This window comes from Neomonachus schauinslandi, chromosome 9 (assembly GCF_002201575.2).
Source record: "Neomonachus schauinslandi chromosome 9, ASM220157v2, whole genome shotgun sequence".
Lineage (NCBI taxonomy): Eukaryota > Metazoa > Chordata > Mammalia > Carnivora > Phocidae > Neomonachus > Neomonachus schauinslandi.
Window position 1 is genome coordinate 90,026,799 of NC_058411.1, and position 27,282 is coordinate 90,054,080.

The 27,282-nt window shown below is 37.7% G+C and overlaps 1 protein-coding gene across 1 annotated transcript in view; it reads right to left on the bottom strand.

Moving 5' to 3' along the window:
* The window catches only part of ATP8B4 (ATPase phospholipid transporting 8B4 (putative)), a 243,701-nt gene that overhangs the window by 204,946 nt on the left and 11,473 nt on the right, over positions 1–27,282 (bottom strand). The window contains exon 2 of the mRNA XM_021693958.1: positions 7,737–7,795. Coding sequence (XP_021549633.1) covers positions 7,737–7,795 — 59 coding nt within the window. The remainder of the gene's footprint in view (positions 1–7,736; positions 7,796–27,282) is intronic.

The window sequence follows — 27,282 nt, forward strand, 5'->3', positions numbered from 1 at the left end:
TAAATGTTCATGCACAAATAGATAAGGAGAATGTGATACAAAAAGAATCTTGCCATTTGCAACAACATGGAGGGACCTCGAAGGTATTATGCTAAGTGAAATAAGTCAGACTGGAAAGACAAACACCATATGATCGCACTCATATATGGAATCTAAAAACAAAATAAATGAAATAAAGAAACCAAAAGGAGAATTAGACCTATAGAGAGCAAAGTGATGGCTGTGGGGGAGGTGGGGCAAGGATGGAGAAAAATGGGTGAAGGGGAGTGGGAAGTACAGGCTTCTAGTTATGGAATGAATAAGTCATGAGAATAAAAGGTATAGCTCAGGGAATACAGTCAGTGGTATTGTTAATAGCACTATATGGTGACAGATGGTAGCTGCACTTGTGATGAGCACAGTGTAACATACAGCTTTGTCAACTCACTATGTTATACACCTGAAACTAATGTAACATTGTGTGGCAACTATACTCAAATTTAAAAATCTTTAAAAAAAATAAATAAATAAAGACCTTTTTCCTTAGTTCTTAACCTCATTAGCACCTAGCATTAGGTATGGTTATCCACCCTGGTCTCCCCACCCCCCCCCCCCCCCCCCCCCCCACCGTTTTCTGAGAGGCTCCTTTCCCCTGGCTTTCATCTCACTGTCCTCCCTTTGTTCTTAATCTCTGCTGCTCTCTGCTCCTTCTTGGGCTCCCCCCTTCCCCTAACTAAATGTGGGTTTCTACCCCCACACCGCACAGGTCAGCCATCACTCCTCAACAAGTTCCATTTTTTTCCTAGTTTCAAACATCTTCTTCCAACTGATATCCCTGTTCTACAGCTGTAAGCCCACCCAGTTACATTCCATATTACCTGGGCATCTCCATTTGGATATCTAGTCTATTTTATCTGGAAGGCAAGCAAAATTCTTTTTCACTTTGTGACTCCTCAACTCCTGAGAGCCTATTACTTCATACTCAAATTTTTTTGAACGATCTGATCTCACCTACCTGAACAATTTCCTATGACACACCCCTCACCCCCAATTAGGTCCAACTACAGGACTTTGCTCATTTCTCCCCTTCCTAATGTTGATGGTACAAACAAACAAGGCTCACATCAATTCCCATTTTCTCTGGCAAGACTTCCTCAAACACTTTCCCTAACACTTACAAGCCATATCACACAATTAAGGATTTAGCATTACCTTTTCCTTGTTACCTATTACCGAGTTTGTTCTTATGGTCTAGTCTTCTCTTCTTGAGTAGAACATATATGCTCAGGTGGAGAGCAAAACCTATACACCCCGTCTTAGTAATCCCAGTAGCATTCAACACGTTGCCATTCTAAGCAGATAAGGCCTGCTGGCATGTACTTTGGGGCCCACTAAAAATAGTCTGCTCATCTCATTTTCCTCATTTTTTTATTGAAGTATAGTTGACACACAATGTTACATTAGTTTCAGGTGTACAACACAGTGATTTAACAACCCTATAGGTACTATGCTTACCACAACTATAGTTCCCATCTGTCACCATACAATATCATTACAACACCCTTGACCAAACTCCCTATGCAGTACCTTTCATTTCTGTGACTTATTCATTCCATACCAGTTTCCTTGTGTATGTTTATCCCTTTGAGCTTTATATTCTTGTTGTACACTGCCTCAAATCTTCTTTGGAAAGTAAGTCAGTCAACAAACATACATGTTTCTGGCTTAGAGCAGATACATTGTGAGTATGTTGAATTTTGAAAGTCATTTTTATTTCTATAAAAAAAGGACAGGGGCACCTGGGTGGTTCAGTCAGTTAACCGTCCGACTCTTGGTTTCAGCTCATGATCTCAGGTGTCATGGGATCAAGCCCCGCATTAGGCTCCATGCTCAGAGGAGAGTCTGCTTGAGATTCTCTCTCTCCCTTTGCCCCTCCCCACTGCCCTGCTCATGAGTGCACATGTGCCCTCTCTCCGTCTCCCTCTCAAATAAATAAATCTAAGGGGGGGGAAAAAAGGACAGTTTGAATTGAATTGAATAAATTCAATTCACCTCCACACACAGGAACACAAAGTTTTACTGTTCTGCCAGCCTGGTCTCAGAAACACAGACACATCATTATAATGTGGGCCTAAAGAGGTCCTTGTAAACAACCTCATTCAAGCTCACATACCCAGAATAATGGTGGACCATATTTTTCTACTCTACTCTTAACCACCTACTCTAAGAGGAAAAAAGAAGTGGAAACATATAAAACCCTGTATAAATGGGTGGAAGGAAAAAAAAGTTTGTTTTGAAGGGAGTCTTGGTCATGTCATTGTAGCACTAACAGCTGAGAGTCAGCCAAGTTGTCACACTGAACGAACACTATTCAGAAAATCCAAATTATCATTGTTCTAGCAAGCACAAAAATCACAAGAGCAACAGCAAATTCCATCCAACAACCATGATATCCATAAGACATTTTAAGATTCTAGGAATAAATCAGGATATCAGAATTGCTATTTTTGGATGGAAGGCTTTCTTTCTCAGCATGTAAAACTATGTGGTCAAATTTTCACCAACTTATATAAGCCTGTGTACTTCCTAAATGGGATCAACAATTTAGCTCAAAAAAAAAAATCCTTTAGAAACTTCCTATCTGCATCTGTGCATAAAATACATTCAGATATTAAGCATCTAGCTTTACTGAAGTTTCTGAGTTTGAGGCAGGATAACTTCCTGATGACTGAAATGAGTTCATATCCCTTCTTAAATTCTGTTGATGTTCCAGCAAATTAAATGAGGATGGTATGTGCCTGTGCCTATTTAAAAAAGGGAAAGGAGAACCAGTGGGAAAACCAATGTTTTCCAACATCATTTCTTTATTTTTAAACAAAATCAGAAAATAGCCATAATTAATCTAACACTTTTTCCTGACATTTTTCGACATCAACACATCTTAATACAACTACAACTGTTTTCATAACTTCCACCATTCACTTTCAACTCCTTTTAATAGGGATAATGAGTATGGATACTTGGCTCACTTTCACAATTTTTCTAACATTTTTAACATTAACATATTTTAATACAACCACTGTTTTCATTACTAGCATTATTCATTCCTATTATTAACCAGGAAAACTTTGAACTCCTTTCTAATGAGAATAATAATTCTAGCACTTGGCTGGCTCTCCCTACACTCTCCAATCCTGCTTTGCTGTACACATCTGGGCAGTCCAAAATACCACTTGTAATTTTATGTTTTCTACCTCCCAGCAGTCACAATATCATATCTAATTTACCAATTTCACCTAGAATAATTAACTTTGTCTTTTGTTAATGTTCTAAACCCTTTATCTCTTAAAAGCACTTTTGATCATTTTTTAAGCCTGTGCTGTATCCTATAATATGCCTTGAAGCTTTAGGCTTTGTTGATAAATTAAGGTTCTCTACGTATTGAAATATCTTCTTCAGCCTTCAAAGAGAAACACTTGCTTGGCCAGGCTTAGGGCTTAAGGAAATCACAGCTTTTATCTGAGCTTTGTGTAAATTTTTCTCCCAAATTCTCATTTGCAAATGCTAAGGGTAAGATTTAAGGTCATTCTTAGTCTCACATTTGTAAAATTTTTTATCTCCTTTATCTGCCTTCGTCTCCAGAGTATAAATATATTTTATAAGTAGGTATGTGAGGGAAGGAGAGGAGATTTGGGAGATTTTGTTTGCTTTGTTGGTAGTGTTTGTTTTTTGGGATTGGTCAAAAGAGCAGCATGGTATCATGGGGAAAACAGACTTTGGAATCTGGCCAATCCGAATTAGAATTCCAGTTTTGCCACCTATTAGCTCTGGAAATGGAGACCCGCTTCATCTTGCTTGGTTTTGTGGCAGATTAGCAATGTACAAAGCACCTGGTATGTAGCTGGACAACATAGCTAGAAGAATGGGAGCCACTCTCTAGCAGTGCGACCTTAGCAAGTCACTCAAGTGAGATCTCTGTGCCTCAATGTTTTTACACAGAGAAGTGAGACAATAAAAGTGCTCTTATTCATAGAATTGTGGTGAGGTTAAATAAGTTTAATATAGTAGAATGCTTAGAACTCTGCTTTTCATGTGGTAAGCACTACAGTGTGTAAGCTATTATTAGTACCACTGTCTTTATTATTATTACTATCACTGTTAGTCACGGCTCTACCCATCAATATCCATGCTGAGAGTGTCAGGAAAATTTCCTAACCTCGCCAAATGCTTTGCACAGAGTAGGTAATCAGTAAATACCTCCTTGAATAATTCTCATTTCCACGTGGCTTATTTGGCAGGGCAGGGAGGAGGTCTCTATGACCACAATCATTTACACTGTTATTCTTGTTTCTGTAACCATTGCACCATCAGCAACTTCTACACCTGCAGTATCATAGATCTGCTAATTTTTTGGTATGATACTTACTACAAAAGCACCTTATACAACTTTAGCCAATTTTTCAGTATCTTCCTAACATTGCTTTTATCACTATCTTACTCTATCTGATGCTTTATAGGGAATCTATAATTTATTGTGACTACTTGCCCACCACGTTAGTTTTAAGAGAAAAAGCCAAAGAAAATGTTTAGCACAGGTCCTGGTACATAGTAGGAGATATGTATGTATGCAGGTATATTTGCTAGTCTCACTATTATCAAATATTTTATATAAATTATCTCATTTAATCTTTAATAAATGGTCCTATGAGGAAATTCCCTGTTTCACAGATGAAATAACTGATGTTCAGAAACAAACTGAGAACACAAGTTAGCAAATGAGAGACAGGATTCAGACTATGGTCTATTTTATCCCAAAATACTCTTTCCACTACATTTGGGGGGACTTTACCAGTTCTCCTTTTATCTTTTTCATAAAAAGTTTCAGTTTATTCCCACTCCTTTTTAGCATTAAAGTAGGAACATTGCTTTTTTAATTATAAGCGCTCCCCCTAAGTTCTATTGAGGTCTCTTCAAATCCACTTCCATTTGGGGTAATATCCTTTAAAGCTGGACAAGGTTAAGCAAAAGACACCAGGCTTCCACCTTTCTTACAAACATATTCCATATAGCAAGTGATTTAAAAGCCTTAAGATCAGACACAGATTCAAACACCATCTCTACACAGACTAGCTCATTGGGTCATTGTGTGTTACTCTACTTTAATCCTTAAAATAACTCTATGAAATCAGTACTTGTATCATCCCCAACTTGTAGCTCAATAGACAAGGGCTGAGAATGGCCCCACAGTTCACTATATGGCCAGCCATCCAGTTGGGAGTTCCCAAACCAAGACAGTATCAGCTCTGTCTATTGGGGACCCATGCCCATTTAGGGAGGCCTGCCTCATCCTCTCTGAGCCACAGAAGTGATCAATAGAGCAGGGATACCTGTGCCCCTCTCTGCTCTGCAGCCCTTCTTTCTCAACTCTTGTCTTTCTTGGTTTTGCCAGCTCATAATGGGTTTTGTTCTTTCCTTGAAAGGTTTTCACTTAGAGACGTAACTGCCGTATTCGATCTACTACAGCCATGGAATACTGTTCTACTGTTTTGTTGTTAGGAAGCTCAAGAGAAAACACAGCTGCAGCCACAAATCTGTGTGCTTTTGTTCAATATCAAGCAAGCTCAAGAGAAAACCATCTCTGTATCATTGGTGTAGTACTTTTAAAAGATCTGAAATAATCATGGCCAACTGCTAACATCTATTTAATCTGAGTGGTGGGCATACAGGTGTCATTTCCTATACTGTTCTGTCAGTTTGAAATATTTAATAATCAGGTAAAAATAACTAGGTAGAAAAACCTGTATGGTCTCACAAAGGCAAATAAAGTATGGTTTTCCTTATAGAGTTACTACTCACAGAATGAAAATACTTGTTACACACTGGAAAACAAGTAAACACAGCCAAATACTTAAATACTTAAATGCATAATTACCCCACAGATTACTTATTACTGTTTTCCCCAAGGTCTTAAAATATACACGTCTACTCCTCTTATTTGGGGTTTGATGGTCAAGGCTTTCAAGGGTCATCCTCTACAGTTAAAGGACCAGCTGTAGAATGGATAGAAAGGCATGGGGCCAAGTCTGGAGATGACCAGAGGGGCCAAATAACTAGAAGCTGCACAGAGGGGCATTAATCACCATGAGGAAATTTAGTCTCATTCTTTCAGGCTAAGAAACATGTTCATCAACCTCCTAAGAAGGATTCCTTCTGTCAAGGGTGGACTTATGTCAACCAAGCTTACAAGATTAACAAATAAAATCAGAGTTCCAATATATTATTTTATAATGAGAAGTCTGTCATAGAGCCAGTATACTGATTCCTTGTAGGAAAACTTCCATTGAACAACAAATTACAATTACATGATTAGCACAGCATGAGAAAAAGAGGAATTGTTAGCTACCTTTAAATATTTAATAGTACCGCTATGAATTGTGCAAGACTGTTGAATCACAGATCTGTATCTCTGAAACAAATAATATATGTTAAAAAAAAGAAGAAGAAGAAGAAGATAGCAGGAGGGGAAGAATGAAGGGGGAAAATCGGAGGGGGAGATGAACCATGAGAGATGATGGACTCTGAAAAACAAACTGAGGGTTCTAGAGTGGGGGGGTGGTGGGAGGATGGGTTAGCCTGGTGATGGGTATTAAAGGGGGCACATTCTGCACGGAGCACTGGGTGTTATACACAAATAATGAATCATGGAACACTCCATCAAAAACTAATGACGTAATGTATGGTGATTAACCTAACATAATAATAATAAAAAATATTTAATAGTACCAAGCTACAATAGCCCAATGCATCCATCACCATATATGGGAAAGACCTGCCAATAAGAACAAAATGCTAAAAATTATCCATTGGGCAAAACTCTGTCATCTGGCCAGTGCCTAAATGGATACTGCCAAAGTTCACCCTGCCTTCATAGTTATCAAAATCATCTTTGAAACCTTCTTTCATGAAATGTGCCGGTGTACTCAATCTTATAACAGGTCTTATAAGCCAAATTCTATCAGTTATCTTTCTTAGAGTTTATAAAAGACTCCATGTAGCAACTTAGGTTGCATCATAGAAAGATAAGAAGAACTTTATGAGGGCCCATCGTGTAATTCATGAAGTTGTTCATCAATGTATCCCAAGTTCCTAGAACAGTGCCAGTCACTTAATAGACAATAAATATTTCTAACGTAAATGAAGAAAATCCTCATTAAAAAATTTTTTAAAGTAGTTCAGCATAAACTTAAAGTCAGTACACTGTACATTTTAACTAATCATTCTTACTTCTCACTTGATAAACACAATCATTCAGGACCTGGGAACTTTGTCCTACATATACGTTTCCACATTCAGCCTGAGTTACTTACAGAAAATCTCCCCAAGCCATTTATCACCCATCAGCCAATACCACCACTTCTATCACCAAGATTTACCATAGAGGCCCATGTTTATTTTTTCCTCTGTATTCTAGTAGCCAAATCAGCACCAAAATGAACTAAGCATCAATTCTTGAGAAAGAAATTTTATCTTCTTCCTATACCAAAGAGCATACCAACCACTCTTACTGCAGGACAAAAGTAAGTGTACAAATATTGCTAAAATCTGTATTTATAGAAACATATAGCACCCCTGATACTAAAATGGGCCTAAACAAAGAAAGTTTTTGGTGAAGTCATAAAGTTCTAGAAAGCATGAATTCAACTGTCCTTAAGGTAAAACCCATCCCAGCATGTGTGTACTGTGTATGTTTTACTCACTGCATACTGGAACTTTTCATTATATTCACGGTCATTGGCTTTCACTATCCGTTCCACTTCTAAAGAGAAAGAGAAATCAGGTATGAAACTAAATTTTTGACACAAAGAAACATATAACTCATTAAACTAACATCACTTAGGTTACTTTGATTGTCTCAAGGTTGCAAGAATTCTTTGCTTTGAAATTTGAAGGGCATTGGTTTTTTCCAGCCTAAATGTTGGAACGTGTGTTGGAAAGTCCCAAAATGGAAAGCTAATATGTGTCTCATTGTAATTCTGATGCCAGCCATGAAACAAAACATTATGTGTCTCCAATTTCTACATCCCTTTAGCTCCACAAAGACCCTTTCTTTCTCTTAACTCCAAGTAGTTCCTAAAGGAGTAGGCTGCTGAAAGTCAAATGCCACCCTGGGAAAAGATTTTTTTTTTTTTTGGCTACGAAGTGACAAAATACGATACAGCCAAACAAAACTATTCTGAAGTGGCCAGCGAGGTCACTGACCTTATGGTCAATGAGCAAAGATGATATTTCTAAACAACCCAGGCATACTGAAAGGAACTACACATCACCAGGAGATGGAGACTTGCCCTTTGCTGGAAGTAGTCAAAAAAATATCTTCTGGAAACAAATGCAAACACCAGTGCAAATAACAAAATAGAAGAACAAAAAACTCACAGATTATGATGGTACATAATTAAAATTCGCAGAGAAAAAGAAAAGACAGTGCCCCCAGAAACACCAGCAGAGCACATTCTTGTAGTAAAAGTAGCAAGTTCTTGCTCCATTTTACTGAATTCAGAGTTGACAAAGGAATAATGATGGAATAATGAAAGCTATGGCATGAAGACCAGCAAAATAATCACCAGATGTCAATGTTAACACTCATGGTGAGCGACTTCATCATTTCACCTGGAATTCCCTTAATCCCACAGTTCTCCATCTGGGTAAGTGAAAGGTGGTAAAAAGTATAGGGGTAGTGGTAAAAGTCAGAATTTGGAGAAGGTACATACAATTACAGAGATAAAGAAGACTGGAGGGTGGAAAGTAACTTAGTCATATATTAGGGATAGGGGAGGAAGTGTAAGGGGAAAGCAAAGAGAAGAAGAGCTGAAAGTGGAAATGAGAGGAGAAAGAAGAGGGAGATCAAGAGGAGGGGAAGGAAGAAAGGAATATATTTTATCACCACCACCATCCTCCAAACACCAGGCACTATGATTTTAAGAATTGACTACTTTTTCCCAAAAGTCCAAGAGGAATGTAAACAGCCTCTTTGGTTCAAGTCTCAAGTATGACACTGTGTTCACCTCTGAGAACTGCTTCTGACAAATGACACCCTGTCTTTGGTTATGGTTGAGTCTCTACCTTTTGTGGAATGTTTGTCTGTTTGACAACCACCTACATGGCTTTCTTCTTACCTACGTAATAACGTCAGTTCTCTGTGACTGTTCCTGTTTTCAAGGCTAGCTCACCTAATTTCTGGTAAGAACAATATTGGACTGATGTCCACAGCTGACCACACCAAGTGGACCTGCCCCTAACATATATAAGTCTGAAATCCAGAATTCACCAGGAGGCAACCTCTTAAACAACCATCCCCTGAAGGAAACATTTTAAACCCTGACTATAAAGGCACCATCCTCCCCTTCTTACTGGTTCCTTAACAAAGAGCAAAAAATCAAAGCCCAAAATGGTATTTTGAAGGGTGAGGGCACTTAAAGCTTAAAAAGCTTGGATGATTTGTCTAAACATCCCTACCTTAATGCAAGCATAGTAAAACTGCTGACAGGAAAACAACAGATATTATTGGGAGGGTGACCATTGGGGGCTCTCTTCTACAAGGAAAAGGTTAACCTGGACCACCTGGCATCCTGCTTATAATTTAAAGAGTAACTTTAGCTGTAAGTCAAAACTTAGATATGCTAATTTATATATTTAATTGCCTTTAGTTTATATCATACACATTCAGATGATGATCATTTTTAAATTTCACATTTATACAGAGCACATCCAGGGATAGAATTCTATAGTTCTGCAGCTAATTTTACTCCAAATCCAGAATTTTGACTTCTGTCCAGTGTCTCCATGTAACCACCCTCCCCAAGAACTGAGAATAACCCTTTCCCAAAGTGGCCAGAAGAGTAATGTCTGTGCTAGGAAAGTTTGGATGTTTTTCTGGGTATCTACATTGCTCTTTCGCAGGAGACTCTGTTAGAGCCAGGAAGTCCTCTTTTGGCTTCTAAATCATTATTAAATCTTTATCTTTGCTCTGTGCTTCCAGTAGGTATGGTCTTTCTGAACTGAATCTTTATAGATAAACTCTGGCATATTTTCTATCCCTTCACTAAGCTCTGCTAAATTCTGGCTTTGGTTCTATATCCCTACAGTTTTCTGCCCTTAACCTAACTATGCTAGACTAAGAATGGACATTCTTCCATGTGCTAGGACAGTGCGTGAAGGGATAGAAACCCCTCTTGGCAATAAGACACATCCTGCAAGAAAAGGAAGCTGAAAACAAATCCTCCATAAACAACTCCCATTGAGAATTGTTCAGAGGTTCAATGAATTAATGTCCAATATTTTGTAGGCATTGCAGGACCCTTCCAGCTGTGACAGTACTGAAAGAAAAGTACACACTGGGAGATTTAGGATCTACTAGGGTAAGCTCACTGGTACATAATCATTATCACTGAATTTGTGTGGTTCCATAAAGGAGTAAAGTGATACACAAGGATGTATAAAATACAGTGAGCCAGTATATGTTTAAAGTGAAGTTCAAAGATCTTCCAGTTCAAGATAGCAAACTAAGTATGTCCTTCTACCTCCCTTCCCACCCAGGTCTCACTGAAATAACAGCAATGTTTTTAAAAATAATAAAAACATAACAGTGCTGGAAAACAAGAGTGGAATCTAGCAGAGGTTCATAAATTTTAAAAATTCCCATTGAAGCCCCACAGAAGGTCCAGATTCAGTCAATAAATACAAAGGCTGAAAATGTGATATAGATAGGGTGACAGTCCCAGTTTATTCTTATTGTCTTGGCCAAAATAACTTTTCACTTTCAAAAGTGTCCTGGCTTAGAAGATAAATTATCTGTGCATTCTAGTTTGGGAACATCACCAGAATAATTAAAGAAAAATTGAGCTCGGTGGGCCCCCCATATCCCCCTACTCTTGCTCATTAAAGAGATTAGGCAACATGCCTGGGGAGGAAACCAAGAGAGGGTGTTCAGATCTAAGAGAGAAGCACCTCTGAACCACCACATTGGCTATGGGAGACTTAGGTCCTAGTAAACCCTGCCTTACAGACGCAGCTGTGGGATTTGCCAGACTATAGACTATAGACTGAATGTTTGTGGCCCCCCGAAATCTCTATATTGGAACATTCCCAATGAGATGGTATTTGAGGGCTTTGGGGAGGTGATTAGGTTATGAGGGTAGAGCCCTCATGAGTAGGATTAGTGCCCTTATAAAAGAGTCCTCAGAGAGTCCCTTGCCCCTTGCATCATGTGACGACACAGGAAGAAGACAGCCATCTATGAACCAGGAAGCAGGCTCTCATCAGACACCAAAGGCACTGACTTCTTGATCTTGGACTTCCCAATCTCCAGACCATAACAAATAAATTTCTGTTGTTCATAAGCCACCAGTTTATGGTATTCTGCTATAGCAACCAGAAAAAGCTGAGACACACAGAAAAACCTCCCTGTGAGCTGGCTACATCACCAGCCCCTCCAATTTAAAGGAGAGGGCTGGCCAGGGGAAAGACCTTTACAACTGCCCTCTTATGTAAACACAAACCAACAACTGTCTAAGTCACCAGACATCTGAGGAAAATCAATAGTACAAAAGAGAAGGATGCAAGAGGAAGAAATAATGCTGAAAATGGATGGGGAAAAGAGGTTTTTTATGCTAATTAGCACCTTGAAGATATTCAAGAAGACATGGCATCCATGAAGCAAGAAAAAGCTGATAGGAACAAATATAACAGAACAAGAAAGAGTTCCAGGAATTTAAAACTACTTAATGGAAAAACAGGTAGGATAGACTGAAAATAAAATTGAAGAAAGTTCTTAAAATATATAGCAAAATGACAAAGAGGAGGAAGATGTGAAAAGAACACTTAGGAGAAGGGAACATAAACCATGGATAAGTAGAAATAATCAAATAGAGAAGAAAATTTCCCTGCACCAGAGTAAGACCTAACTCTTCAAAGTGAAAAAGCCACCAAGTGCCAATTAGAATGAATGAAAATGGACCCATAGAGCTCCACAAAATTTTGAGCTCCAAAGACAAAATATTTTAAAATTCCAGAAGAGAAAAAAAAAAATGGTTAGCCCTAGAGACCTGAGAATTGGACTAACATAAAATTTCTCATCAGCAAAAAAGGATGATAGAAAACATGGAAGTGATGTCTTCTAGTTTTAAGGAAAAATATGCTTGAGCTCAGAATTCTTTACTCAGCCAAATAATCAAGTGTGAAGGGGCAATAAGAACACTTTCAGACATGCGAGTGTGTTTACATACAAGATCATCTCCAAAACAATGACTCATGAATGTACAACAGGGAAATAGTTTAAATATTAAAAATAAAATGGAGTTAAAGAAGATATAAAAGGATGATGATCAACTATAGTCAACAGTGAAAATAAAATTGCCTGACATGATCACCCACATACCTGTTCTAAGTGGGCCACAAATTCTACAGAAAAAGGAAAGGCTTGTCTATTTCCATTTATTTCACAGCCTGAATGGCAAAAATAAACCAGTTTCTCAGGAAAAGTACAATTATGTATTAGTTCTTGGCTCGAACAATAATTTCTCTAAGAAATCCTCATAAAGAAGCCATTGTTTGATACAAAGAACATAAAATGAGTTTTTAAGAGCTGGGTTTTGTAACAATTCTAGGGATGTCATTCCAAACACAATTCAGAGGGACCAATGCTAGGGTCTCGTACTCAGCTGGTTAAATTCAGGCATGTATTTTAGGACATTTAGACGAATAAATAAACTGCATGCCCTTCCAAAAAAATCATCCTAATTATTATCTCTCAACTGCACTTGCGCTAAATGCTAAATGACTAAGTTTCAGATTGAAATTCCTGAAGAACTGCTATGCTGTGTTGCTAGCTGAGTACAGATTCTTGGGACAGAAAAAAATAGTGTTAACATTCTTTTGTGACAGCTGAGGAGCCTAACAAAGACATTTACCTAAATAGGAAGCTATCCTTCATCATTTCAGCAAGCAAGGAGAAGAGCTATTAGTAAAGGCAGAATTATCTTAGACACTTATTTTGAATCTGCTCCAGAATACAGAAAAATAGGTATAGTAAAAAAATAGGTAATTAAACCCACAAAGTCCTACTTCATATAGGATAATGGAAGTAGCCTTCACTTTTTCAAAGTCATAAAGGCCAGTGTAATTTGATGCCTGCCTCAATCAAATAAAAGATCAATGAAGCATTCATAGAATGCTTATCTTTAAGCCATATGCTTCCTGTTACCTTATCCAAGGTAACTAAATAAGGATACCTCATTTATTTTATGAAGTGGTCATTTATAAATCAGTTAAATGTTAGGAAACATTTACTAAAAAGAGTAACCTTAGTTTAGGGATAAATGACCTGTAGTCTACCCCGTCGCTCCCTGCAATAATTACCTGATCGGGCAGATGATAGGTTTCAGATAATAAAACCATATCCACTTATGTATGTACATATGCTTGTCTTTCCATTTGGAAGGAAGAGATGCATCAAGAACATCAAGTGTTGGGGCACCTGGGTAGCTCAGCTGGTTAAGCATCTGTCTTCAGCTCAGGTCAAGATCCCAGGACAAGATCCCTGGGTCCTGGGATCTAGCCCAGGGTCAGACTCCCTGCTCAGCAGGGAGCTTGCTTCTCCCTCCCCCTCTGCCCCTCCCCCTGCTCGCTCGCTCTCTCTCTCACTCTCTCACTCTCAGATAAATAAAATCTTTATTAAAAAGTTTTAAAGAAAAAAAAAGAAGAAGATAGGAGGGGAAGAATGAAGGGGGGAAATCGGAGAGGGAGATGAACCATGAGAGACTATGGACTCTGAAAAACAAACTGAGGGTTCTAGAGGGGAGGGGGGTGGGAGGATGGGTTAGCCTGGTGATGGGTATTAAAGAGGGCACGTTCTGCATGGGGCACTGGGTGTTATACGCAAACAATGAATCATGGAACACTCCATCAAAAACTAATGATGTAATGTATGGTGATTAACATAACATAAAAAAAAAAGTTTTAAAGAAAAACCAAGTGTTATCCAATCACTAAAACACAACTTTGAAAGATGGGAGGGACATAACACAACCCTGCTGGCAATTTTTAACCTCAGTTGAGATGTTGTTGTTACGACTTTTAGGACCCATAAAAATGAGAGTTTGATGACAGAGCACTCATTCAAGAGGAGGAGGCCTGGGTCTTTAAGCCAGAGCCCTGAGATTTTCCTTCTACCAACTATGTGTGTGAGCACGTTTTAACTCATGACCTCTCCTAATATGTGGTTCCTCAGAAAAATAATGCCACTTTGTGTTGACATCATTATATAAGAAAATATATGGAAAGCACTTTGCAAACAGAAAAATAACCAAAAAAAAAAAAAAACTATTTTTCTATTAAAAAAATAGCAAATAGGTGAGAAAAAGAAATCATCCAAGCTTGGATAGTCAGTCTTAAAGTTGCTTGTATTATTATTTCTCAAAGGGATCTGAAGTAATTTTCTGAATATTCTTAGTGGAAACTGGCAAATACCCACTGATTCTTCCCCAGGTTGTTGGGGGCAACACCCAACCCCTTATCTGGGCTGTTCTTCCTCACACTATATTAAGTTAGACAATATTCAGCTTCTACTTCCAGCAGGCATTTATGTCTTTTTTTCTCTTAGTTTGTCTATGAACAACTCCTAACACCTTAACGTTTAAGACTAGTTGGTGAATGCAGTAGCTCTGTTAAAAGACCAAGAGTAAGGAGGAAGATTTAGGAGGCTTCCATTTGACCCATAGTGATTACAGCAACTACGAATTCCTAATTAATGAACACAACTGTCTTTCTTCAATTAACTCCAGAGCATTTTGTCCTTCACCAAATGTGGTTTGGGAGACAGTCTTCAGGCAATTGGCTTTAGATCCCCAAAATCATGAAATGATGAAGCACCACAAAAAAATTGGGGGCTCTGTATAAACCCTGATGACAGGAACTGGTACTTCCTCAACAATGTTGGTCCCAATCCAAAAGCTGAAGAATGTCTCCAAACATGGAGTGTCATCTGGGGCTTGGGGTTGTTGTTGGTTTTTTGGGTTGGATCAGAAGTCTCAGAAAAATACCCTCAAGCCAAATCAATAACTTAAGCTTTTTCCCTTCTGAATTTTCTTTCATTCTTCACAATCTGGTCTTGTGGTTGGGAGCCAAAGCAATTCATTAAAGACATGAAGAAAGAACAATGAGTGGGGAGAGCTTTAAAGAAAAGAGTTCCCCACCCTCCAAGATTTCCTGAGTTGACTCCAAAAGCACATTCTGATACAATTGAAAAATATGTGCCCTAAATCGGGGTTTCCTATTGAAACCCAGTGGTGACCTGCAGCTGCTGGGACTTACTGACATTTGAACAGCAAACTAAGGAGAATTGAGGCAAAAAAGAAAAATCTTCCCACAATTTTTTTTTTATTCTTGTGCTCACAAAAGAGTTTGGAAACAGAGTTAGGGGATTCAAACAAATACTAAAAGGCCCTGGGTTTGTTTTCCTCTTGGCTGAGCCAATTTGCTCATCAGGTCCAGATATTTGGAAAACTTGATTTATTGGAAGCTCTATTCCTCCCATGGCTTGCTATAGCTTCACAAAGAAACATAAAAATTTTTAACCAGTTCATTCTTCTTCCACCATACATGAATTGGATTACACAAGTTACAAGTAAAAATCTATAAAACCTTCATATAAGCCCGTGGCATACTGCTTTAAGTACAGATTCCACAACTAAAGAGTTAAGAATTACTACAATATAATGATAATAATAACAGCTAACATGTACTGAGCACTGGTTAAAAACTAGATACTATATGAACTGTTTTGCATACATTATTTCATTATTCCTCAAAACAATCCAGGTACCAACAGGTATATGCTATTATTTTACAAATGACAAAAATAAAGGCCTCACAAGATTATGCAGTACAATCAGATTTCAAACACTGAGCTGCCTTTCTTGTAAAAGCAGTGTGGAAGAGATTCTTGGTATAAGGAGATGGCAGACAGCACTCTGCAGAGTTGGCTGGGAAACTGAAAATTGCTGTGTGCCTGCATCCAGAGGTCAAGGAGAGGAAGAAGAGGACTCTGTGATTGAATACCATGCTCCATGGTATACTTCAAACATACACTCCCTCCCAATTAACCTTGCAGCCCTGTGACCTCTCACATTCCACTGCTTCTAGGTTTCTCTCTGTTTCCTGGTGGAGGCTGTCCTAGAGAACCTCTTCTTCTTGGAGCTTTGGGGCAGTCCTTGCTGAGAATATTCTCCCAAACCACTGTTCAAAACGTACTGCTTTTTTGCACCCTTTCTCATATGGGCCCAGTGCTAGACTGTTAGTTTTTATTTCTATTCTTTTATAATTTGATTATGTATAGCAAAAAAAAAAATAGCATTTTTATGGACTGGGCCAGGATCAGAGTGTTTTCTGTAAAGATGAAAAATAGCTGTATCTTCCTACAGCATCCCTTTCAAAAAGAAAAATAAGGATCTACCCCAAAAATCACAAGAGCCTAAAAGAAGCTGGAGGACATTTAATTTTACACTGTGAGACACATTCTGGCCATCCAAGGGAAAGTAAGCCACCTGTCACCAAGAGATTGGAAAGACCCCAGGTAGAAAAGAAAGACACAGGACAAGGAAATCTAAAGAGGTCTCTTCACTGTTTGATATCTCAGGGGTTGCACAGGAAGCTGTGTTTTTCAAAGCTTACATTTGTTGTTTTGAGATGAATGGGGCTTATAAATTGGGTTTCTTTAGTACATATTGGTTTCTGTGCCTCAGACCCCTGAATCCACAGGGCAATGAAAATCTGCTGGAGCCAAGACAAAGTGATTTATTCCAGAAATATTTATTGAGCTCCTTTGAGCAAGGCTCTACTGTAGACAGTGAAGGAAAAACAAGCAAGACAGCAATAGCTCTCGAAGGGTGAACATGCCCACAAATACCTGCACAGCTGGGAAGCAGAGGAGAGGCCTAGAAGCCATGGACACCAGAGAAAAAGAAAGTCAGGTCCAGATGGGTGGTGAAAGGCATCACCACCTGTCTCAAGCAGCTCTGAAGGGAATTCATGCAGCTAGACACACACTGGGGAGTATGGTAGGTTGTTTTGCCAAGCACCTTATCCAAGTCACTTACTGAAAAGAAAGGGAATTTGGTAGAGGTGGTCTGCCACCTAAGATAAAATATGGACTTTTCAAGAGGACATCTCCAGGTGCCCCTCCACTGTCCCTTCTAGCAAAATAGTGGATCACATGTGAAAAGACCAAAAGAAAAGGAGAGGGAGAGGGAGAGGGAGAAGCAGACTCCCCGCTGAGCAGGGCGATCCCAGGACCCTGACATCATGACCTGAGCTGAAGGCAGACACTTAACCAACTGAGCCACCCAGGTGTCCCAAGAGAGTAGATCTTAAGAGTGCTCATCACAAGAAAATTTTTCTCCCTTTATTCTCTTTTTTTCTTTCTTTTTATTGTATCTACACAAGAAGATGGATGTTAGCTGAGCCTATTGTGGTAATCATTTCACAATATATGTAAATCAAACCATCATGCTATATGCCTTAAACTTACACAGTGATATATGTCAGCTATTCCCAATAAAACTGGGAAAAAATTTTTTTAATTAAAAAGTGTTTGTTTTGTTTCTGATTTTGATTTGCAAAAGTAAAATATTTTAGTCATGAAGGCTAAGATCATTGTCTCTTCCACTCTAATTTCCCCTATTACACTTTGCCTCATGTCATATAGCACTAGGATCCAGATGTCAAGTTGGAAATACATTGGCTTTGTGTTTACTGGAGTATATGTGATTCATGTCATTTCTGTATAGAGCTAAATCACTGGTAGTCTCCCCAGGCTAGGAATGGTTCTCAGGAATACTACTTCCGTGGGGACTTGCCCAGTGTTATAACATGAAGGTGCAGGGCCCAAGGTCATACAGCAACATGACCATGTGCTATAGACCTAGCACCAGAATTACATGGATCATGGAGGACACAGGTTTGCAATACAGACCCAGATGTTAGCCTGTGCAGAATTCTTCCAGTCATCACACATGTAAAATTGTATGTGAAAGATTTCATCAACTTAGTTAAAACAGAATTTACCTCCTATTAGGAATTACCAAGTATTGAGTATTTTCCATACTATATATAATAAGCACACCATATATTCTTTTTTCATGGGATTGCATAAAATAAAATTTCTTAGAATTTCTGTGCTTATAGAGCATAAACCCATTTGTAGCTGTACTATGTACAAGTACATCTGTAACAAGTCAGATATGAAGGAAACTTGATAGAGGTTTTCCCAAGGTTAACAATCATAAATTTTTACATGACATTCTGAAGTCATGAAGCTGAAAAACTATTCTAAACTATCATAACTTTAACTATACTAGAGGAAAAATTGAATTATCTTTCTAGTATTTCTATAGAAAATTATGTAGCAGAATAATGGTCATATAAGAAGCAAAAAAAAAAATAGTGGGATGAAAGTATAGGAAGAAAAGTACTATAAAGGTATGACAGGCAGTGAATTAATGAAGATCTTAGAGGGTTTTTTTTCTGGATTTTGTGATGTGTGTGGTATTTGCAGGTTTTCAAAATTGTAATTTATAGGAATTTATTTTCTTACTCTAAATATTCCCTATTACACCTAATTTTGTATTTTGTCTTAGTTTAGGACTCAAAAAAGCTGGATCTAGCCCTGACAACCCTCCCCCCTTGTTCACCCAACTCCAGACAAAGACAGTCTCTTTGTTAATCCCATGAACACAACCAGGCACACACCCATCTCAAAGCCTTTGCACTTGTATTCCCTCTGCCTAGGATGGTTCTTCCAGAGATCTACATGGCTCCTCTCTCACTTCCTTCAAATCTTTGTTCAAATATATCTTTCTAAATTCAGCCTTCCCGGATTACCCTTTTCAAAACTGCAGCCCCATACCTGCCTCTTAGTGCACATGATTCCTATAAAATTGCAGCCCCTCAAATGTATAGGATAATTTACTCATTCATTGATTTTGTTTACTGGCTTTCTTCTTCTCCCCCTAGAAAAATGTAAAGCTCCATACAGGTTTAAGTTTTTTTTACTTCTTAAAATCTGTTTTGCTCACAGCTGTATCTGAAACCTCTGGAACAATGTCTGGCACATAATAGATGTTCAGTAAATACTTGTGAAATGGTTAGATGGATGGATGGATAAACAAGTAAGTAAATGAATGAACTACCAAAGTTCTGATTATCATAAGACAACCAACACTACCACAGTCAAACAAGATCATTCCAGCTAAAATCATTGAAATGTGATGTTTTAATTAGCTTATCGACCTTACAGAAGGTAAATTTACAATTCACAGTAGACAATTTCTGAGTTATTAAGGGTACTTTACAGAAAATACCATTTGGGGACTACTTCATAAGCTTTACAATTTTATTTCACCATTAAAAGAGTCTAGATTTCAAAGTTAAGCCCAGAAATAAAAATTATTATTTCCTTTAAATTAGGAAGTTCTGTTTGAAAAAAATAGCAAGCAACATTACATGAGAACAAGGTCCACCAGGGGACTCTAATTCAAATATTACTTACTAAAACTACTGAAAATAATAACAATCACAGCTACGATTAAGGGCTTGACATATGCCAGATACTGGCTCAAATACTGAATTAAAGAAGGGTTCTAAGATTTGGGTCTATGGAAGAGATATAAAAGCATTTTTAAAAATAAATGACTAAAACTCTTAGGGATAAAATTAAGGATTTTTCTTTTACTAAACCAAGTATGACAATTAGAATATTATACATTTGGAAATGCTAAATAAAGAAATGGAGAACTGGAACAAATGCATTTACAAATATGTTTTAAGTCCAATAAGTATATACGGCATACAATGTTATTCTAAGTATAATTTTATTATTCACTGTAATGAGGTAGTTCAAAAATACTTATTTTTGTGTATATGTCATGGCTAATACTTAAACCTATTCTATCAGAGAATACTGATTAATATATTCATTAACCATTATTTTCTTACTCAATTCACTATTCATTTCTTTATTCCTTATTCATAGATCCTCCTGATATATTGAAATACTCTTATAACTACTATAGAGTAGTAATATTTAATGTATTCTTCTGGTAAACTTATAAAACGTTTTTAAAAATGTGTTTTTAAGCTTCCCACTATAATGGTGTAACTTGTGTCAGGATCAACCCATCTGTTGAGAACTATAAGAGCTAGATGAAATATACAAAATGTTTGAAAATACATAGAACAAAATCAGACAGAACTTGAAGGGCCAAGAACCAACAGAGAAGAGAAAGGTATTGAGGTAAACCTGATATTCTGTACATTTCCCCTTAAGGCATTTGCTAATTCCTCAGCTTCCCAGAAGACAATAATTAGAGTTCAGAACCTAACAGCAAAGAGGAGCCTTGGTAACACTCTAGGTTTCCAGCTGACTTCTAAAGGACTGTATTCTAGGAGTAAGAACTAAAAAATTAGACTAGGCCATATAAATACTGAAACCCAGCCTCATAGTATCTCAGTCCCTGACTGGATCAAGATAATCTGTTCCTTCTCTAACTGCTTGTGACAAGAAAAGTAAATTCTCCTCAACGAAGATAACATTATCCAGATCCCCTACAATTTTTTCATATTCAAGGTCTAGGTTTTTTCATATGCAATTTGTTTAATAATAAATTATCAAGTATGGCAGGAGACAACATCAAACTATTGAAAACCAAGAGAAAAAAATAGAAAATAGGAATTGACCTACAAATTATCTAGATATTGGAACTATCAGACATGGACTTTAAAATAATTGTGATTAACATGTACAGTAGAATTGATGACAAAATTAATAATTTCACTAGAAAACCAAATTACACATAAAAGAAACAAATACAAAGTATAGGATTTAAAAATATAATAATGTAATTAAGCATTCAACATATGAGTTTAACAGCACATTAGACAAAGCAGAAGGGAATAGTTGTAAACTAGTGATTAGAAAATATAAAAAACTGAACATGGAGGGAAGAAAAAAGTTGAAAATTATCAGAAAAAAGTATAAGTACATTAGAGACATGGTAAAAGGTCTGTCATATGTATAAATGGAGTCCACAAGAGAGAACTGAGAGAATAGGGAGTAGTAACAATATCTGAGGATATTCTGACTGAGAATTTTCCAAAATTCCAAAAGAAATCAAGCTGAAAAACTCAGAATCTCTATAAATTCCAAGTTAGATAAGTACAAAAAAAAAAACATACCTATGCCCAGAATAATAAAAATGCTGAAAAACAAAAAGAAAATTTTTCAAACAGCCTGAAGACATATTCACTTCAACAAAAGAATAACGAGAATGTCAGCTTACTTTTTAAAAGAAAAAGTGGAGGCCTGAATGTGATGGAATGGTACCTTTTTAAAGTGCCAGAAGAAAAGACTACAACCTCGAGTTCTATGCGCCATAAAAATATTTATCCAAATATAAATGCAAAATAAGGATTTTTCCCCTAATAAAAAGTGACTGGGGCACCTGGGTGGCTCAGTTGGTTAAGCGACTGCCTTCGGCTCAGGTCATGATCCTGGAGTCCCTGGATCGAGTCCCACATCGGGCTCCCTGCTCGGCAGGGAGTCTGTTTCTTCCTCTGACCCTCCCCCCTCTCATGTGCTCTCTCTCATTCTCTCTCTCGCAAATAAATAAATAAAATCTTTAAAAAAAAAAAAAAAAAAAAAAAAAAAAAAAAAAAAAAAAGTGACTGAACTCACTACCATTAGTTCCACATTTTTTAAAAAAATGAAGTCTTTAGGCAGAAGGAAAATTATTCCAGATAGAATCACAGAAATGCAGAAAAATGAAAAAAAACTGAAATATTGTAGGTAAATCTATACAAATAATGAAAATGTTGACAATAACGCATGTTATTTGTTACTGCTGTCTTGTTAGTATTAAAATATACCAAGAATTAAGTACATGATAACAATGGCACAGACAGTAGTTAAGGAGAGTTAAAATGCTCTAAATTCTTATGTGGCTCACCAAGTAGTAAAAGTACTAAATTAAATAGATATGTTTTAATCTTAAAAATAACCACAAAAAGAATATTAAAGGAATAAGTAACAAGCTAATAGATGCTTAGAAATGGAATAGAAATATTGCTTATACAAAGGAAGGAAACAAAAAAAGAAATGTAGAATAACAAATAGTAAGATAATTGATTTAGCCATAAATATATCAGTAATTATCTTAACCATAAATGAACTAAATACCTCATTTAAAAGCCAAAGTTTGTCAAACTATATTTTTTAAAACCACAATATGCCACATCTTAAATTTAAACACATTAAAGGGTTAAAAGTAAAAAGATAGAAAAAACATATAAACATTAATAAAAAGAAATCTGGTAACACTATACTAATCTCAGATAAAGTAGACTTCAATACATAACAATTCCTAGAGATAAATAAAACCACAGTAATAAAAGATTATTCTTCCAGAAATATATAATTCTAAGTTTGTATACATCTAATAATGTAACCTAAAAATATATAAAGCAAAAACTGACAGAACTAAAGGAGAAATAGACAAATTTAAGAATATCTTGATAAACTAAAATATGGCTGTGATGTAATTTTAATGTGTCAACTTGACTGGGCCATGAGGTGTCTGGATATTCAGTCAAATGATATTCCCCATGTGTCTGTGAGAGTGCTAATATGAAAAAGACCTTTAAACATCTGATAATCTTTAATGTAGGTGGCAGAATAAATATTCTGTTGTTCCAAACTACAGAACAGAGAGTAAACTTAAGGATGTGAAATTCTAGTTAATGTGTAGGAGAATTTACTGTCCAGAGGATGATCTATCTCCTAAATTACATGCTTGAACATGTTAGAGTAAATATTCAAGGAAATATTCAGCAACACTATAGGAATAGATTGTCGAGTTGGAAGAAATTCTGGACAAGATGATTTTGAGGACCCTCCTAATTTCCAGGTTTTATCATTCTATACAACCTAAAGCTATATTAATAGAATTATTAGATTAAAGAGAGTACCAACTGGAAATAAGGTATAACATTTAGGAAAGATGTCACAACGGACACCATAGATTTAAAAGTTATCTCCACAGAGATGAGTAGAAGCCATGATAGAAGAGGAGCCCTCTGAGGAACACATTATACAGACAAAAGAGTATAGAAGACTGAACCAGGGGAAATTCCACCACTGAGGTCCAGTGAAGGAGACAGGGTCATAGCAGTCTGAGAAGCAAGAATTTCCACAAGAGTCATGAAGACCAAGAAAAAAGAGCATTCAAGAAGAGACTATACACCCCACCCCCAAATCCACAGAGAGGTGATAAAGGATGATGTTGAGCAACAACTCCTTTAGAGAGTCTCCAGTGACTGGTGGTTTTTTAATAGCAACCCAACCTAGCCTATATCCTGAGTAATAAAACACCAGATTGCTCAAAGCCTATGTAATACCTCAATTAGAGCAGCACACAATTTTTGGAAGTGTATGAGAGCCAGAAGACATCTCTTTTCTACACTTTCTATTTATAACTGTGCACAATAACTATGATGGCAAATTTTTAAGTATATAGTGTACTCTCTGTGGAGAAAAAGACTTCTATCTAAGCACAACATAAAAATCCAGAACATAAGTAGGACTAAGAATACCAATGTTGCCTCTTCCTTCCCTCCTAGTTAAAAAGCTGATGAACCAACGATTGGATAACTTATGCCCTACAATACTTAGGATGAGCAACAAAGATATAGTGCCTGGAATAATTCCTATCGTCTTTTGGCACAGAATATTGTAAAGTGAAATGGAAGGGACTGGGCATTTCTCCCTCATTTCTAGTGGTACCAAATAAAATTTCCCACGTCCTATTCCCTCTAGACACCAAAAAGTTATGAAAATGTGCAGGAGAACTCATTTGAAAATACTAACCCCAGGGGTGCCTGGGTGGCTCAGTTGGTTAAGTGTCTGCCTTCGGCTCAGGTCATGATCCCAAGGTCCTGGGATCAAACCTAGCATCAGGCTCCCTGTTCAGTAGGGAGTCTGCTTCTCCCTCATCCCCGCCCCCACTCGTGCTCTCTCTTGCTATCTCTCGCTCACTCTCTCTCTCTCTCTCTCAAATAAACAAATTTTAAAAATCTTTATTAAAAAAAAAAAGAAAAATACTAACCCCAAAGTTGTAAGAGTTTTTGTAAAACTAGCACTGTCTTAGTATGTCACTGACTGGCCAGTACTGATTATCACTTCATTCTAATGGCCTCATTTTTGGTTAAACTAAGAAAATAGAGGATTTTGAAAAAATTATATCCATTTTTTTCAAACAAATTATTATATTAGAAACCAAGTTCAAACAAAAACTAATACCTTCACAAGTATAACTGCAAAAGTACTTAAAGAACTTTTGGATTTGTTGTTGTTCCATAAGGAATAAATGCAAGCAGAAATAACACTCTTTAAACACATATATTCATACATATACATGTACTTTTATATGCATTGATATGGTGTCTATAAGGGTAGGTTCCATCTTACATATCTTTTTTATCACCAATCCTCTACTGCAGGACCAACCCACTATCTGATAAGTAATAGAAGCTCACAATGCCTGAGAAGCAGGAATATAAATTCCAACCAAAAAACTACCTCCTTTGTAAGCACAAAAGCTGCATTGCCTAGGGCCCACAATACTTTGAGGGACACAAAAATGTTTAAATTTTTATTTTAAAATTAGAAGAAAAAAATGAATATAATAATGGATTCATAATAATAAACCCAACCTGGATTACATTTGTCTTTATACCCACACAACTGTAAAACATACTTTTTAATATTTTATGGAGGAAGGGGCCAACAGAATGCCAATGATAGACATAACATGACCTACTCCACACCCCATAAACATACCGAGGGCTTCCCTGTGGAGTGATGCATACTGGCTCCACAACCTCCACATTTTGGAACCAAGAACAGCTTCAGCCAGTTTAAAGAAAACCTCTAATATCTACTTCTTTTCCTTCCAAAAGGTTCTTGGTTCATGTTACCAAACTACATGAAATCTCAAGAATTTTACACAAGAATAATGGTCTTCATATGCCTTAAAATGATTTGTCTTGGGCCTCCCCTAAAGCTACATAGAAAGGGTGAATTACCAAGAACAGAGAACTTTGGAGAAGATGGTGCAGGAGAACCATAGCTCACCTTGTCCCCAGGGATACAAACCAGATAACACCCACATGAGTGTAAATAACCCAGAAACCACCAGAAGTCTGGCAGGACAGACTCTCCACAGCTAAATGTCCTACATCAAAGAGGATAGGAAGGGCAGAGATGTGGTCAGAACCTCAAAAGACCTATGCAACTGTTATGGAAGGGGAGGGGCAACATGGGTGCAGGGATTGGAAAGAAACAGACCCTCACAACAGGCACTCTGGGCCCAGAGAATCCCCATAACATTTGGCTTTGAAAACCAGAGGGGCATAATTTCTCAAGTTCTTACAATCAGCAGGGCTTAACACCTGGAACTTCAAAAATCCACCTGTTCCACTCTGGGAAAGCCTGGAGGGAGGGCAATAGGGAACTGAGTCCCTACCCTAAAAGAGACAGCACAATAAATATCCCCAAGGACATACAGCATAGAAGAAGCAGTTTGAAAAACACCTGGAGTTTACAGGAGGGTGACTTGTTTACTGATTCCAAAGAATGTAATGGAGAAGCCATGGTCCTTGGGAGACTTCTCAAGGAACAGAGGAGCTGATGGACACCATTTCCCTCCCTCTCCCCTCAGCCTAGACACAGGGATCCCTACAGGAACCAGCACAGCACCAACACTTGCTATCTAGCTTGCTAACAACTATGCCCTGCTGCTGCATTCTCCAGGGGCATGTCCCTCCAGTGAGGCCTCACCTCCAGGTTCCCTCTCAAACCAGACCCAGGCACAACCTTTGCTAATACCAGCGACCCACCCCCAGTGCTTCTGTGGATCCATCCCCTCCAATGTGCCATTGGCCAGAACCCACCCAAAGTGGTGTCACAAACCTGGCAGTGTGCAAGCAGCCCCAATAGGGGCTGGCAGCACTCCACAGTAATTCCTGCCCTCAGGGAGAGGGGAAGATAACCACACACACCCTTTCAACAATGGCCCAGGATGGGCTGGGGACAGACATGTGGTCTGACTACAGGCCCCACCCACAAACTTTTTGAGGGGACAACACAGGGAAAGTTCCTTGCAGTTTGGTACTATTCCATTTCTGGCAAATGCCTAGTCAACCTAAGCCCAACGCAGCCCCAGACTGGCTCACTAACAACACAGGAACCAAACCCTACCCACAACAAGCAAAGAGGGCCATTGCAGAGGATATATTCAAAGTGATGAAAGAAAAAAAAAAAAACTGCAGCTAAGAATTCTATCCAGCAAGACTATTATTCAGAATAGAAGGAGAGATAAAGAATTTCTCAGACAGGGATGCCTGGGTGGTTCAGTTGGTTAAGCATTTGCCTTTGGCTCAGGTCATGATCCCAGGGTCTTGGGATTGAGTGCCACATCAGACTCCTTGATTCACAGGGATCCTGCTTCTCCCTCTGCCTGCCACTCCCCCTGCTTGTGAATACGCGTGCTCTCTCTCTCTCTGACAAATAAATAAATAAAAAATAAAAGGAGTTTCTCAAACAAAAACTAAAGAAATTTATACCACTAAATCAGCCCTACAAGAAATGTTAAAGGGCACTCACTGAGTAGAAAGGAAAAACCACAAGTATGAGTAAAAGTAGGAAACACAAAAGAAATAAAAATAGGTATATTTTTTAAAATTAGTCAAGAGATCACAAAATGAAGATATAAAGTATGACACCATATACCTGAAACGTGGGGGGTTGGGGAGAAGACTAAAGAATGGGTTCAAACTTAAGCAACCATCAACTTATTACAGACCACTATAGGCATAAGATGTCATATATAACCTAACAGTAACCACAAAAAACTGATTATATGCAAAAAAGAAGAGAAAGGAATCCCAAGTATATTATTAAAGAAAGCCAGCAAACTGTGAGAGAAGAGAGCAAGAGAAGAAAGAAGAATTACAAAAATCACCATAAAACCAACAAAATGGCAATAAGTACATACATATCAATATTTACTTTGAATGTAAATAAATGTTCCAATCAAAAGACACAGCATGACAGAATGGATAAAAAAGCAAGACCCATATATATGCCACCTACAAGAAACTCATTTCAGACCTAAAGACACATGCAGATTGAAAGTGAAG